At 45.3% G+C, this 16,378-nt stretch overlaps 1 protein-coding gene across 7 annotated transcripts in view; it reads left to right on the top strand.

Moving 5' to 3' along the window:
* The window catches only part of VEPH1 (ventricular zone expressed PH domain containing 1), a 182,921-nt gene extending 171,632 nt beyond the window's left edge, over positions 1-11,289 (top strand). For 5 of the 7 annotated variants that reach the window (XM_019491675.2, XM_019491674.2, XM_019491676.2 and 2 more), the window contains 2 exons: positions 666-802; positions 7,847-11,289. In XM_019491675.2, coding sequence (XP_019347220.1) covers positions 666-802; positions 7,847-8,083 — 374 coding nt within the window. In that variant the 3' untranslated portion in view covers positions 8,084-11,289. Of the gene's footprint in view, positions 1-665; positions 827-7,846 lie in introns of all 7 variants that reach the window. The other 2 variants (XM_019491678.2, XM_059731067.1) reach the window with 2 other exon arrangements.
* The last annotated feature ends 5,089 nt before the right edge of the window (positions 11,290-16,378 follow it).

Raw genomic sequence — 16,378 nt, 5'->3', positions numbered from 1 at the left:
AGACTTAGGCTTTTATAATATTAGAATGGACTTTACCTAATACAAATAAAATATAAAATGCTAAGAAACAGTAAAAGGACATAGCTGAACAATAAGGTCTTTGAAAATTAGTTGTTGTTCCTTCATCTGTAGTGTTTGAGGCACTTTACAGACAAATGCCACAATTCTTGGCCCAAAGAGGTACAGTCTAAAAAAGCAAGACAAGGAAAAACAATAAAAGTAGATACTGGTTTAGGGAAACGAGAAAAAGGATTAACTGCTGCAGGTCACAAGTTTGTCCATCATTTTGGGTATCTTTTGACGGATTTTTTTTTTGGGTGATCAAAATGAACATAAGCTGGCATAAGGTAAGATACATAAAATATAAGAAAAGATATAATGTAAGTTTAAATCAGGCAGAGTAAAGAAAAATAAAATGTTACAGTGAGTATGACTTCAAAAAGCAAGGGAAAAGAAAAGATAAAGAGGACTTACTGTATAAAATATGAACCTTTTTGACTAGCAGACTGCATCATCTTTCTTAAATTACATCTGAATACTTGAAAGCAATAGGAAAATGCTCATACTGCAGTACCACAAAACAGATTTCTGATTTGGGGCTAAAATTTCACTTCCCACTGAGACAAAATGGATGAAAGGTATAATAATCTTTTTTTCCTTGCCAGTTGTAAATCAAGATGGCCAGCCTCTAATTGAAGGCAAATTGAAGGAGAAGCAAGTCCGATGGAAGTTTATCAAGAGGTGGAAAACTCGGTATTTCACTCTTGCTGGCAACCAGCTTCTCTTTCGCAAAGGCAAATCTGTAAGTTAAAGGGAAATCAATTTGGTATGTTCATTTTTTTTACCCAACACCACCATCTCTTTGGCTTCTTAAGACTACACTTATTCCTTATTCACCTTTCACCACATTTTTAATTTTAGCCATGGGTTTGCTAAGTGAAGATATAAGCAACTGGAATTTTATGTCTTTCCCACAGAGACAAAGACTGAGATTTTTCAAATGCACTCAAGATTGGCCTGACTACTCTTGTTAAAGTCATTGGCAACCACTTTTCACAAATGCTGAATACTTTAGAAAAGCCCACTCTAAATACTGTGACTCCAATCCTGCCCTCTGAAACAAGCATGCAGCTTCCATTGACGAATGCTTCATGTAACAGGGGCAAAATTTGGCATATCAGCTTCTATAATCCCTTCCAGACCCACTAATCAATGACCTGTAAGAGTGCAGTCCCTCCAAGGGTCACATTTTAATTCAATTAGTGAAAGACTATTGCTTCACTATTCCTTCATAAGGAACTGAATCAAATTAAAAATTGCCTTTCTGTTTTAGCTAGGAAATCTTTATTTTGTTGAGCAAGGAAATTTAAGGATAAGTAAACATTTAAATTCTGTACAGGTCTGGCTATCAAAAAACATGGAGGATGACAGCAACAAAGTATTTATCATAGTCAAGATTTTTTGAGTGCCAGACTTCAAAGGGGTATAATTATTAAAGAGTAGGTACTCAGCACATTTTGAAAAAACAGTCTAATTAATATGTGTCACAAAATAACTATTTGCTTTTTTTTGCAAAAAAAACTGGTCTACTTTTCATGCTTAACATCAATAAAAAGCATTATAATAATCATGAGATAGGAAATATGAAGTATTGCTCAAACTGAGATAGCAATGCAAAGAGGGCTAAATCTATTCTCCTCTCTACCAGTGAATAGACTCAAAGTAACCACCCTGATATTTTTGTGGAGTCACCTGGGATATATAGAGTATGACTCAGAGAAAAAATTGATACGGGGTAGCAAATATTGCAAAACTAACTACAGCCTTTTGTACTTACTGCTTCACAAAGTCATCGGGAACTTGCTTTTTTTAGCCCTTGACAATAAAAATTACCAAAAACCATGTAAAAGTGCCTTTTTGTTTAATGTCAGGAACCCTGTCAGAGATGATATAATATTAACAGCAGCTTGCTATCAGCGGTTGGCTGAAAATTTGGCCCTAAAGCTTAATTTTTTCGTTAAATAGACATTATCTTCATAGAAGTAAAGACAAACACTTCAAGCTTCTAAAATGATTGCCTAGATCTCCTTCTTTTATGGAGGTAATAGAGTTGCAATGAAATCAGCCTTTTAATGGAACTGCAAAGTCCTTCAGAAAGCAAGGAATTCATAAAATGGCATCTTCCTGCTCTTCTGGTGATTTTTCTCGTGTGCCTATTACATTTTAAAAGACAATTTAAGTACGTATTTATGAACAATCCATTTTACTGTGGAATTTCTTGAAATTTGGTTACTTTTTAAATGTTTCTCAGAACACTGGTACATTTTCTACTATTTTTCTAACAACTTTCTAGCAACTTTCTAACGTGTTATAAAGCGTGTATTTGATATAATGGAAGATGATTAGCTCCCTGACCATCGCAAGGCATAAGGCACATCAGAATAGCTCTGTTCCCCTTGGGATGTGATTATCGCATGAAAATTATCCCCTCAGACTTGTTTCACTGGTGGTCTCTTTTGTTAATGCACAAAATGTATGTTGTTTGGCAGACAGGCAAAGCTGGCATATCAGATCGTTGACTGGCATCTTTTGCTCAGCTGTATCTTTTATGCAGATTAATATACCTCTTTTTAACTGGTTAAATCAAGAATTCTGAGCTGTTTTAAAACTGAATGCAATATCTTGAATGTTTATTCAGAGGAGCAGTCAGGTTTTCAGCTACTTGAAGACAGGTAGGCACATTTAGGTATACATATTTGTTAAATATTCATGTTGTAGTCTGTTACTTGTACATTTTTTTGCTGAAATTAGAGTCAGCCAAAATTACTGGATTGAGATTTCTGTAGACTCAAGTCCTCTCTATAACCTCAACTTGGGTACAGCATAAGAACAAGAGTAAATGCTTACTTGAGCTGCTGCACCAATGTGCCTCAAATCTGTTCTGGAAAGGTTGCTCCTAGAGAGAAGCTAGGTGTTACAGGCTTGGATGTATAGTCCTCCTTTGCTTCAAGGGTGCCGATTAGTAATGACTATAAATTGTTTTTTAATAGTAGTTGTAGGCAAATAGAGTAACTGGCTGAGTACCATGTTAAGGGTGCAGATATTTCAGAAAGTATTTGATTCTTAGGCACCTAAAAATAGCATTGGAGATGAAGATTTACAAGTCTCATGGGAGTGTTTTAGATAAATGGTGTCTGAATTGGGAATCTCACATCTAAATTTAGCAGGTGCAACCCTGATGATAGCCTGGGGTGGATCCAGAGGGGGTGCAGTGTCATGTCTGTACCCCCACTTTCTGACCATGCTGCCAGGGCAGCAGCCAGGGACTGAAGGCTCAAAGAGGGTAGGTATTTTCCCCCTCCCTTCACCTTCATGCTCAAAGACAAATCCCCTCTCTTCCCCTCCCATTCCCCCCTCCCCTGCCTGCTGCTGAGGCAGCACCCAGGGTGTATGGGGAGCTCCTGGCTCTTCCAGCTAAGCTGAATGGGGACTGGACTCAGTTCAGGACCATACCAACAGCCTCAGTATGGAGGCAGTTTGCTCCCTGCTTGCTCCGCACAGGTATTTCGTGTCAGCTGAGGAACAGGCATGGGGAGGAGGAACATGTCCCCTGGCCTCTGCTGCTGCTGCAGTACTCTTCAGTGAGCACAGCACTTGATGCAGCCTAGCTGGAGCAAGCAAGAGCTACTCTTATCCCCAGACCAGCACCTGGCAGTGGCAGGCAGGAGGGCAGGGGAAATGGGGAGGGAAGAAGAGGGGATATATCTGAGGGCATAGAAAGGAAGGCAGAGATTGGGGTGGGAACCGGGAGTGGGGGGAAGGGGGAGGGAGGTGGGAAGGAATGCCTTGGGACTTAAGTCCTTAGCTGCTTCTCCTGCAGCACTGTCTGCCTGCTCTGGTGCTGGGAGAGCAGGGGAAGGAGGCTGAGATTGAAGGGTGCAACCACACTTACAGCGTTGGTCGCTACACCTGCACTCCTCACTAAAAATCCTGGATCCATTTCTGAGTGATATAAATGTAACCCAGGTGGTACATGGAAGGTACCCCCTCTCCAATTGAAAGGATGTCAGCGGGTGCATGTATGCTGTGGGAACGTGGCTGCTTAGTATAAGCCAGCTCGGCTCCTTTTCCTACAGAGCAAAGCAGAGACCAAGGGCACCCAGTGATATTTAACTATTTACAGGTTTAATGATACAATATAATAAAAAACTTATAACCATCTATCTATCTATCCAAATGTTATTTACAGATATAGGTTTACACAGGCAATAGCTCTTTTTAACCCTGAACTCAGGCACATGACTAATCCTCTGTGGCCTTATGATTAGTTTGCAGCCCCTGCCCCCTCAACAGGGCCCTTCAGACAGCAGGTAAAGGAGCACTCAGTGATAAAACACAGGTTAATCAACAAATCAATGACAGGAAGATCTAGTAGTGATGGGGCAATAACTGAACATACACAATAAGGTTACATTAAATGGGATACACATATATACAGATAACCCATACAGTGAGTTCAGATATAGAACAGCTTACAGTCCTTCCCTAATAGAACAATAAGGACGCAGAGTTACAACAAGAATCCCAACAGCATAAGGAACCAAACCACAGCAATGGCACAGCAGCTGTTCCCAAAGAAGAAATGGCACCCAGGGAAGGATCCTGTTACCCTCTCCTAGGTCACTGAACTAGGAAGGGCCCATAACCATAAAAACCACCCTTAACAAACAGGGACCCTAGACTCCTCTCTAAGCCCAAGGGTGAATTGTCCTCTCTCCTCAGGGGCTTCCTATTGATCACCTGCAGTGGGGAAGGTCCCTCCTCCCCTGTGGGAATCCCTTCCCGGGTAATTCACGACTCCCAGCAGCTTTTAGAGGGTTGGGCTCATCTCTATCTGTGGGTTGGAGGCGGGGTGTCCTCCCTCACTGGGGTGCTTGACCCATCCAGTCACCACTCACAGCAGGAAGGCCCGAGCTGCCTCATGCAGCCACCAGGCCTGTCAGCCCTCTCTCAGCCCCGTGCACTGCTCTGTGCACCAAAGGGGCACGTGCTTCATGCAGGGACGGGGACCCGCACTTCCTCATGCAGCCCTCGCCATCCTGTCAGCTCCTGTCAGCTCTCAGCTCTGTGCACCACCCTGTGCTCGGAAGGGGCACCTGCCTAGGGCAGGAATGGGAACTCGTGCCGCTTTGTACAGTCACAGCATCCTGTTAGCTCTATGGCCCTGTGCAACAAACCATGCACCGATGGCCCAGCTCCTGCCTCATACAGGGTTGGGTATCCACGCTGCCTTGTGCAGCCGCTGCAGTCCCTGTCGACTCTACCAGCCCTGTTCACCAATTTGTGCACCAGGGGACCTCTGCCACTCGCAGAATTGGGGACCCAAGCTGCCTCGTGCAATCCTGGAGTTCCATCAGCTCTCCAGCTATGTGCACTAATCTGTGCACCGAGGGCTCCTGACTCATGCAGAATTGGGATCCCGTGCTGCCTTGTGCAGCCATGGCGGTCCTTTTAGCTCCACAAGCCCTGTGCAGCGATTCATGTGCTGAGAGCTCCTGCTTCGTGCATGGTTTGGAACTCGTGCTGCCTTGTGCAGCTGCTGAGGTCCCGTCTGCTCCCGAGCCCTCCTTGCACCAATCTGTGCACTAACATCGCAGCCCCCTCCACAGCGGGGTTGGGACACAGCGGCTTGCTGCTCCCCATTCGGCAGAGGCATCTTCTGGGCGCTTCTGGGGCAATTGTTCTGCCCCGCTGGTCAGCTCTACCAGCTCTTCTCAAGCCCTGTCTTTGTTGTCCCTCACTGAAAGCCGCCCATGTGCTTGGCTTGCAGGCTTTTATTCCCTTTGGAGGCTCCACCCCAGATTGGGAATGGACCAATGAGGAAGCCTGAGGGGTTAGTTCCCTCTCAGGTCCTCTCTTCACCTCACCCCTAGGTCAGGATGGGGCTGCCTTCCTTCTGCCTTCCTCTGATTGGTGGGGAAGGAAAAACTGCCTCCACCAATGGAGCCTGAGCCCGTCGGACTTAAGCTAACAACTGGCCAGCCTGCCACGCACATCATGAACCAAAGAAATATTGGATGGAGATGCTGATGCTGATATCCCAGCCCTGCAGCAGGCAGCCCCCCAGGGGCAGGGTGCAGTGTCCCAGCCCAGTGCTCCCTGCCAGCCCCTGGGCTAGCACCTAAGGGGAACCTAGAGCTCCCCCTGGTGGCAGGTGGCAGGGGCTCATTGCAGGGACCCAGGACACGAAGCAGATTTGCTGCAAATCTGCTCCCACATCTCTGCATGTGTCAACGCCTGCCCGGGCGCGTTTACTTGCGAGTGGTTTACTCTGAAGTAAATTGATCCTGGATCAAATGCATGTGTAGACACACACTGCCAGATGTAATTTTACAACATCTTTCATGGAACCCCTACAATGGGAGCAGACAACATTAACAGCTTTATCTTCCTGCTTAACATTTGTGGAAAACAGCAGTGTGGTTCCAGCTTCTGGAGAAATTGGATGAACACAAGCACATGCAGACACGCACACACATACACACACATTTTAGGAATGAATGTCTGAGTAAATGATCAGCTCATGGGAAATGATTGGTGTCTGGGATTCTTAAAATAGAAGTGAACATCAGCAATAGGGAGTAAGCTGCCATTGTGAGGACTGATTTAACCACATGATTTGATATGCTACCAGTGAAAAATGTATACACCATTATTTTGTCTTTTTATTTCAAATAAAAGTTTAGATTTGAATGCAAAATAACATAAAATCAATATTTAGCATAAGACAAACAATTTAAAATAAGAGAAAATAAAGATTTAAATGATACCATCACAACCTGGCATCCTGTGGGGTCCACCGTTGCAGGACCTCCACCCCTAGATTTCCATCGAGTCATTGAGACTTCTGGGATCAGGTCATGAGAAGGATCACTGCATCAGCTTACAACGGGGTAAACACTGGTGAGCTGCACTGTCATAGGTTATACCTAGTTCAATCAACATTTCGTATTTGTGTCCTGCTACATCTGGTGTTTGTGTTAGTTATTTGAACTGGAAGATGTTTGTGTGGTTTAGAAATAAAATTTCGCCCCCAAACCCCTGGCATTGTTAAACAAGGACTGGTATTATGTGGATGTTTTGATTTTTACCTCACTACAGATTTAAAAATATAAACCAAACACAAAAGAAGTATTGTGCAATAGCCAGCTGGCTGTTCCTGGATTATTCCTGTAGGCCTGTCACTACCCTTTCCCCTTTAAAATTAACTATGCTAACACTATTTGCTCTGTGCAATCAATTATATGGCCAGCGGGTGAAAGGGAGGCAAAGGAAAGCCAAAACCTGAGAGGCATGAACGTACTGTTTGCCACATCCTGGAACTCCATGAAAACCATGGTAGGCCCCATCCACAAAAATGTGCCTCAGGTACCAAAATCTTACTTCCCTTACCAACCAGAGTTCACCCCTAGTGTAAATGGGAGCCTGTAATGGAAACAGTAACTTGTTTGTATTAGACATGGTCTGAGTTTCCAAGATAGAACATGAACTTCCCTAAAGTTCAAGAGTACTCAGGCCTAATGATGGTTTGCATCCTCTGAACAGCACTGAAAAATGCAGGTTTGGTTTTCAGAGCAGAGCTTGAATAGATTTTATGGATGGATTATACTGAATTTCTGTGGGACTAGAGTATCAAACTCACTCTGACTCAGTTGAAAATGAGCTCACCAACATGAGTAAGGCTTGCACAGTCTAACCTATAAACCCAAGCTATTTTGTAAGATCAGTAAAAGTTTTACCCTGTGAATTTATTTCTGTTCTCCCCCCACCTCCTGCTATATTCCAGAAAGATGATCCAGATGACTGCCCTATTGAACTCAGCAAGGTACAGAGTGTAAAGGTGGTGGCCAAAAAGCGCAGGGATCGCAGCCTTCCTCGAGCCTTTGAAATCTTCACTGACAATAAGACATATGTTTTCAAGGCCAAAGATGAGAAAAATGCTGAAGAGTGGCTTCAGTGCATCAATGTAGCTGTTGCACAAGCTAAAGAAAGGGAAAGCAGAGAGGCAACAACCTATCTGTAAGACTGTTGGTGTGTCTAATGCTGAACTTTCATGCCGGCATTTGAAAAGCAAAAATTCTCCATCCTGTTTAATACAGAACTGAACAAAGTATTAAGAACAAGCCTAGGTCCCAGTCCTGCAGCCCTTACTCATAGGAGTAGTCTCTGGTATCAGTGGTGTTGACGGTTCTGGGAGCACTTACTGCAAAGGCTGCAGAATCGGGCCCCTGTGCAATTACTGTTGGCAACAAATGGCTCAGAGCAACCCATGAGAATCCAAATCTTGAGAAGTGAACATCTTTCCAAAGGCAAGTGATATCAGTTGGCAAGAAAGGTTCCTCTGGACATGGATGGAAATGATACAACTACTTGCACATTTGTCAGCATATGAAGAACTACACACACACACACACACTAGAAGTAGCTGGGTAACATCTTTCCTCATGTGCACATTTACATTTTTCCTCCCTCTGTTTCAAATGCAGCCAATTTAGAATATTAACCTCTGCTCAAAGTAAAGCAGTTATGTAATAAAATTTAGTGTTCAAAGCTCTTTCTGACTTTATCTTTTCAAAGTGATCCAACACAGACTAAAATATCGATGTGAATGTAGTGTTATTGTTAGTGTATTTCATTTTATCCTTTTGTCAAAATGGATAAACAACTTTCAAATCTATTCCAGACAATAACATTTGCAAACTATCCACTATTTTTATGTGCTGTCGTTTGTATGATCAAAAACCAACCACGGCTACATTTTGCTGCCTTTTCTCTCTCTTTCTTCATTTTTCATAAAATCTCTACATGTAAAATAATATCTTTTTTTCTGGCTGCACTATCCACCTCCATGAAAGTTAACCATCTCTTTTATTATTTGAGTCTGTCAAAAAATGTCAAGGTCAAAGCTGTTCCCTTGTTGGCAATTTAAAGGTTGTTTTTAAAATTCCTGCCCTATATATTTTTGAAATGTTTGAATTAAAAAAAAAATTCTCTTCCCCTACATTTTTCCCATGTTGCCACTCAATGCAAGCAAGTGATGGATGTTTTTCCATTTAAAAAACATCATTTTTCTTTTTTCACTTTTCAAAACGTCTCCAAATTTGGAAAGTTTACAGAATTGCATGTTTCCTTTTACCACCCTAGAATTTTTTCCCAAGGTTGGAGGAGGGTAGAAATGATTCAGAACAACAAAAGGAAAAAGGAACCATAGCCAAGTAAAATGCGTTTGGTAAAGGTCATGCATTCTGTTGTTTTCAGTGGGGAAAAAGGGTACGGAGGAGTGTAAAGAAATTAACAACGTTCATTGTGACTAACAGCTAGAAAGTCATGAATGATTTTTTCAATATACATTTCTTTCATAAAAGTTTTAATTTCCAAAAAGACCATTTTTCTCAAGAAAATACATTAATATGACAAATTTGAATTGTTATTTTTCTTCAAGATGGAGGTATAAAGTCTCCATAGTAGAGATGTTAATGTTTTCCTGCTAATATGTGTACTTAACCAAACTAGAAAGTAAATAATGTGGAAAATAAATTTAGATTGAAATACACTGAGCAATATTTACCCATGTCGCATTTTCATTAACAACAGTAGAGTTGCACAAGGTATGGCTTGCTGGGTTAATGTTACTTTCCAAAGGCACTGACATAGGACAAACAGAAATATTTTCTTTGCAGTGGATTCAGCAGGTGTTGGCGATGGATAACCCAGACTCTTTCCACAATATGCCATGGAGTGTGTCATCCCTAGGAAGTCCAACCAGACAGTGTTGTGAGAAGGGCATGGGAGAAAGTTTTGCTAAGTCAGCTTTATTTCACTTGCTCTGATTGTCACAGATGGTATCAGCTTTGCTTGCAGCTGTAAACTGGCACAGAGTATACTGTTTCATGCAAAGTAATAGCCTCTGACAAGGTAGGCTGTTGCTTACAACAGCTCATGTCTCTCTGGACCAGTTTTGTAAACTTATCTGCATCTGTTACCCCTGTGTATAATGCTTTTAAAAGAGACTCTGGTATGGGCAAAAGCTTGAAAATACCACATAAATCTGAATGTATAGCCTGATCTATTACAGAGATACTGAGGACCCTCAGCTCTTGGCTTCAGTGAGAGTGGCGTAGGAGGTCAGAAGCTCTAAAAATCAAGCTCTGACTAGTTCAAACTGTTATTTTGTCTGGATTTAAGTCCTTTGACATCTTGGATGAAATGAGCTTTGGTAGCTGTTGGAGTGAAGTTAAAAGTCTGAGTTAGGAACACCAACTACTTTATCTGTCTGCCTGAATTTTCTGTGCAGGCCAAAATGAATTTTTTCCCATCCCATCATCATTGCAGCAATGAGTTCAAGCATAAGAAGGCAGAGTGTATCCAAGCAAAGGATGTAACAGATTCAGGAGGGATCCAACCCAAAGAGTGTATTTTATTTTTCTTAACATGAACTTTCTTTTTTGTTGTTGTTGCTGGTTTTCTGAATGTTGCTGCCATTGAGTGTGTTTAATCAGTTTCTGGGCTAGATTTTCAAAGTAGCCTCTATATGTGTCCTGCAAAATTTGCCTACATTTACATATGCACAAATCTGCATATAACATACTTTTGTAGATGGGTGTCCACTCAAAAGCACAAGTTCCTATTTGTGCTTGCATATTTATGGAGCAATATATGGGGCTCCTCATTTACAATTTCCTTTTGCTATTAGCATGACTGCCAAGCAGTCCATGCTTGTACAGTGAGTGAATTCGTCGTGTACTAAATGCTGCTGTCTGCCTTGGAATCCTCTCAACACCCCAGAGCCCTGCAATTTGTTTCCCAGTGGATGTAATGCTACAATGTGACAATGGGTTTGTGTTCAAATTAAGTCTAAAAAAAAACAGGGGGATTACTTTTCCATAATCCAGGAATGTAACAAGTGCTCTTACTGGGTTAAAGTGAAGGTCCATCTAGCCCAGCATCCTGCCTCTGACAGGAACTGGAACTGGCTGCTTCAGAAAACGGGATAAGATCTCTCGTGGCATACAGATGTTTGGGACTCTCTCACACCCTTGGTTTTATCTGGTTGCTTATACTTAAATGTTAACTGAAGTCGTAAAGCATAAGGATTAATATCCTTTCCATGCCTGTTGTCATTGCTAACTGTGCTACAATAGGTTCCGTGGTGCTGTCTCACTCTTCACTACAGCTGCCCTATACAGAGCTATCTGAACTGACTCATTTAATAAATCCTGTCTGAATTCATTTAATGAGCAGAACTGACTTGTTTAATGAGCTGAACTGACCTATCTGGACTGACTTATTTAATGAGCAAGCTGAATACCATCAGGCAACACGAAATGGTACTTGTTATCCCTGTGCAAGTTCAGCCGAGTTTGTATGGGGAATGCCTTACTGGACCTGGTATTGGCAACGGGGGATGACATGGTAGGGGACCTACAGATTGGTGGTCACCTGGGGGACAGTGATCACCTAATAATAGAATTCATCATAAGACGTCGAGTGGGTAAGGTAACTCCGGGACCTGGCGCACGGGCCAGGTCCCGGAGGACTGGAAAAGGGCCAATGTGGTCCCCATTTTCAAGAAGGGGAGGAAGGAGGACCCGGGCAACTATAGGCCAGTCAGTCTCACCTCCATCCTTGGCAAAGTCTTTGAAAAAATTATCAAGGCTCACATTTGCAAGAGCCCAGCAGGAAAAATTATGCTGAGGGGAAACCAGCACGGGTTCGTAGCAGGTAGATCATGCCTGACTAAGCTAGTTTCTTTTTATGACCAGGTTACAAAACTCCTGGATGCAGGAGTAGGGGTTGACGTCATTTACTTAGACTTCAGGAACGCGTTCGATACGGTATCCCACACCATACTGGTTGTCGCAGGGCACCCTGGTGCCCCTGCTCCTAGAGAGGAGAAACTGCCAGGGAGAGAGAGAGCGCGAGCCCTGGCCTGACATAACGAGCCCAGCTGAGGGTTGCCAGGGTAACGAGCGCAGCTGCGGGTTGCCAGGGCAACTAAGGGGAGCCAGCTGCCTGTAGGAGGCAGGGCCTGGCCCTTATAGAGCCCAGGGCTGAGGCCAGGCTGGCAGCTCTCTGCCAGCAACCGGAGACGCAGGAGCTCCCTCGGTCAGGATGTGGAAAGTAGCCAGATTGCAAGTATAGCTCATGATAGCCCTGGAGGCTCGAGCCATGATACTAAGTTATAGCCATGCGGCTTGTAGTTATGTTATGGCCTAGAGGCTTGTACTTTGAGTTTGTTTGGCTCTGTTTATTAAACTGGAGGTTTGGGTGAGGCTGTAGGGGTTGGAGGAGGCCTCATAGGGACCCCAGAGAGTGTGGGGTGCCCTAGCGCCAAGAGAGCGCATTGACCTCATAGGGACCCCAGAGAGTGTGGGGTGCCCTAGCGCCAAGAGAGCGCATTGACCTCATAGGGACCCCAGAAGGGTGGGGCCCCAGCGTCAGTGAGGGCGCAGTCTAGCGCCAAGAGGGCGCAGTATCCTTATAGGTCCCCCAGTGGTATGGGGACCCCAGCGCCAGTGAAGGCGCAGCACGTGCACCAGTGAAGGTGCAACTGGCGGTGAGGAGCGCAACCAGTGGGTTGCGGGTGGGGAACTGAGACCCCGGGTTGTGTGCGGGGTGCATAGACCCCAGCCCCAGAGAGGGGCACTTTGAGGAGCCCAGGGTGGTCCAGAAGGTCCCAGAGAAGGGGACCAGTGCAAACCCCGAGAGGGGCAATATTGAGGAGCCCGAGAGGGGCAATATTGGGGAAGCCCAGGACAGGCACAGTAAGCCCTAGAGAGGGGGCAACATTGTTAGGAGGCCCAGTACGGGCGCGGTGAGCCTCGGGAGAATGGCTACTGCCTAGGCTAACCCCGGAGCAGGGGAGAGCACTGTGGTTGCCCCCAGTGAAAGGGGGTAGCAGCGCGGCGTGCCCTGAGAGAAGGGGAGAGCAGCGTGGTGGGCCAGAAAGGCTGGAGGCTCACTATAGAGTCCCAGAGTGGACAAGGGTCCCAGAGCAGGACAATACTTTTAGAGAAGGCCCAGAGGGGGCACTGAGACCCCAGAGTGGGGGATATCTAAGAGGAGGCCTAAAGTCAGCCTCGAGAGCCCCAAGAGAGGGACAGTATATTAGAGAAAGAGCCCAGAGTGAGCACAGAGAGGAGAAGCCCGGAGGCGGTGCTTCCATAGAGTGTACGGAGCAGGCCTGAGGGAGCAGGCGAGTTGATTCGTGACAAGACAATGTCCAGAAACATCTGCGAGGCTTGGGACGTGGTATTAGGGGTGGTAGGAGCCACGCATAGCCCATAAGGCTAGGGTGCCTGGGAAGCACCCATTGTATCGGGAGACCCCCAGGGGGTCCGGAAGAACCGTGGGGACAGAGGTCCCGAGTAGCCATGCCCAGGGAAGACACAAGGCAGCCTCCCTATTACATTTTCCAACAAGACGTGGTGGGCAATAATTAGAGGGTGCCCTTGAGCCAGCCTTGACACTGAGCGAGGGACCTCGAGGAGATCACGGCCCTCCTAAAGGACCCCACCATGACACTGGTGAACAAGTGAAGAGGCTGCAACTTGGATGACTACACAGTCCGGTGGGTGGCAAATTGGCTAGAGGGTTGCACCCAGAAAGTTGTAGTGGATGGGTCGGTATCGACCTGGAAGGGTGTGGGCAGTGGGGTCCCGCAGGGCTCGGTCCTAGGACCGATACTCTTCAATGTCTTCATCAGCAACTTGGACGAGGGAGTGAAGTGTACTCTGTCCAAGTTTGCGGATGACACAAAACTGTGGGGAGAAGTGGACACGCCGGAGGGCAGGGAACAGCTACAAGCAGACCTGGACAGGTTGGACAAATGGGCAGAAAACAACAGAATGCAATTCAACAAGGAGAAATTCAAAGTACTGCACCTAGGGAGGAAAAATGTCCAGCATACCTACTGCCTAGGAAATGACCTGCAAGCCTTATGAGGAGAGACTGGGGCACCTGGACCTCTTCAGCCTCCACAAGAGAAGGTTGAGAGGCGACCTTGTGGCTGCCTATAAGTTCATCACGGGGGCACAGAAGGGAATTGGTGAGGCTTTATTCACCAAGGCACCGCCGGGGGTTACAAGAAATAATGGCCACAAGCTAGCAGAGAGCAGATTTAGACTAGACATTAGGAAGAACTTCTTCACAGTTCAAGTGGCCAAGGTCTGGAATGGGCTCCCAAGGGAGGTGGTGCTCTCCCCTACCCTGGGGGTCTTCAAGAGGAGGTTGGATAGGCATCTAGCTGGGGTCATCTAGACCCAGCACTCTTTCCTGCCTATGCAGGGGGTCAGACTCGATGATCTATTGAGGTCCCTTCCTACCCTAGCATCTATGAATCTATGTATGTGCAACTTGCTGGAGGGTCTGATTGTTGTGCTTTGGACTCAGACACTCAGGAAGCTTCTGTACTATACTATATGGATGCTGCTGCTACTGTTCAGACCATGTTAGTAACATCAAGCTCACTGCTCTGGTGGTACCTGGTAATCCAAAGGCACAAACTCCTTGGTCTCCAAAACCAATGGTTGCCAAAGAAGATGCCTTTTGTCATTGCTAACTGTGCTACAGGTAGGTCTGTACAGGGCAGTTGGAGTAAAGTGCGAGACAGCACCATGGACCTATCCAAACTGAATCATTTAATGAGCCTTCCTTTATTCAGAATTCTGATCCAAACTTTTGTCTCTTTTGGGCAAAGTTCCTATTAAATTAGTTGAGAATTATGATTAAGAACTTCCAGGATTGGCCCCTTTATTTCCTTTATTCTCCTAGTTGTATCTTTCATGCTTTGTATTTTTTTTTATTGAAGGAAACACAAACGTTATTTCAAACTCGGACAGACTGGTGATCCCCTCCTGTGAGGAACAACACTGGTGCTTAGCACCTGGATCTTCTTGCTCACCTAGTGCTAGATGGAGTTCCTGAGTGCCTACAGAGAAATCACAACCTCTGGGATGAAGGTCTATTGTGTATTAGCAGTGGGAGAATGACCTGCTAATGTCTGAGATAATAAGGATTCATTATTAATTAGTGGGCCCAGAAGCAAGGATATTCCTAGTTTGGCACTTACAGAGATGCATTTAACTTTAGGTTATTCTCCTTCATATTAACTGGTTAATCACATCATAAATATTGACCTTGCCACATGCTCATGCAATTCATGGTACAGTAAAACAGGGAATAAACCACGAAATTATTTCACGAAGTATGTGGAATGATTTTGTAACTGGTTTCCATTCCACCTTAATTTTCATAGATTTCATAGACATTAGGGCTGGAAGGGACCTCGGAAGATCATCGAGTCCAGCCCCCCACCCAAAGGACAGGAAGTCAGCTGGGGTCATAGGATCCCAGCAAGATAAGCATCCAGTTTCATCTTGAAGGTGTTCAATGAAGGTGCTTGAACAACCTCCAGTGGCAAGCTGTTCCAGACCTTGGGGGCTCAGACAGTAAAGAAATTCTTCCTTATGTCCAGCCTGAAACGATCTTGTAGTAGTTTGTGACCATTCGAACTCGTCATCCCTTGGGGCGCTCTGGTGAACAAACGTTCCCCCAGATACTGGTGGCCACCCCTGATAAACTTGTAGGTGGCCATCAGATCACCCCGGAGCCTGCGCTTTTCCAGGCTAAAGAGCCCCAGGGCTCTCAGCCTGTCATTGTAGGGTCTGCTTCCCTGACCTCTGATCATGTGCGTGGCTCTTCTCTGGACTCTTTCAAGCTTCTCCACATCCTTTTTGAATTGTGGAGCCCAAAACTGGATGCAGTACTCCAGCTGCGGCCTCACTAAGGCCGAGTACAGGGGGAGAATGACTTCCCGGGATTTGCTCGAGAAGCATCTATGGATGCAAGCCAGCATTTTGGTCGCTTTACTAGCCGCAGCATCGCACTGCAGGCTCATGTTCATCTTGTGGTCAATGATGACCCCCAAGTCTCTTTCTTCCATAGTGCTAGCCAACATAGCACTGCCGAGCCTATAAGGATGCTGCAGGTTTTTTTTCCCCAAGGTGGAGAACCTTGCATTTATCGGCGTTGAACACCATCAGATTCTCATCCGCCCACTTGCTGAGCCTGTCCAGGTCAGCCTGGATCATCCGCCTGTCTTCTGGTGTGGATGCTTTGCCCCAAAGTTTGGTGTCATCTGCGAACTTGGCCAATCCGCTTCTGACTCCAGTGTCCACATCATTAATGAAGATGTTGAACAGTATGGGTCCAAGGACAGCCCTGGGGGACCCCACTGGTCACAGGACACCACAATGAGTGACTTCCATCAATTACTACCCTCTGGGTCCGACCCCGGAGCCAGTTTTCCAGCCAGTGG

This window comes from Alligator mississippiensis, chromosome 7 (assembly GCF_030867095.1).
Source record: "Alligator mississippiensis isolate rAllMis1 chromosome 7, rAllMis1, whole genome shotgun sequence".
Classification (NCBI taxonomy): domain Eukaryota; kingdom Metazoa; phylum Chordata; order Crocodylia; family Alligatoridae; genus Alligator; species Alligator mississippiensis.
The sequence above is the reverse complement of the archived record's forward strand: the minus strand, read 5'-3'. Positions and strand labels throughout refer to the sequence as shown.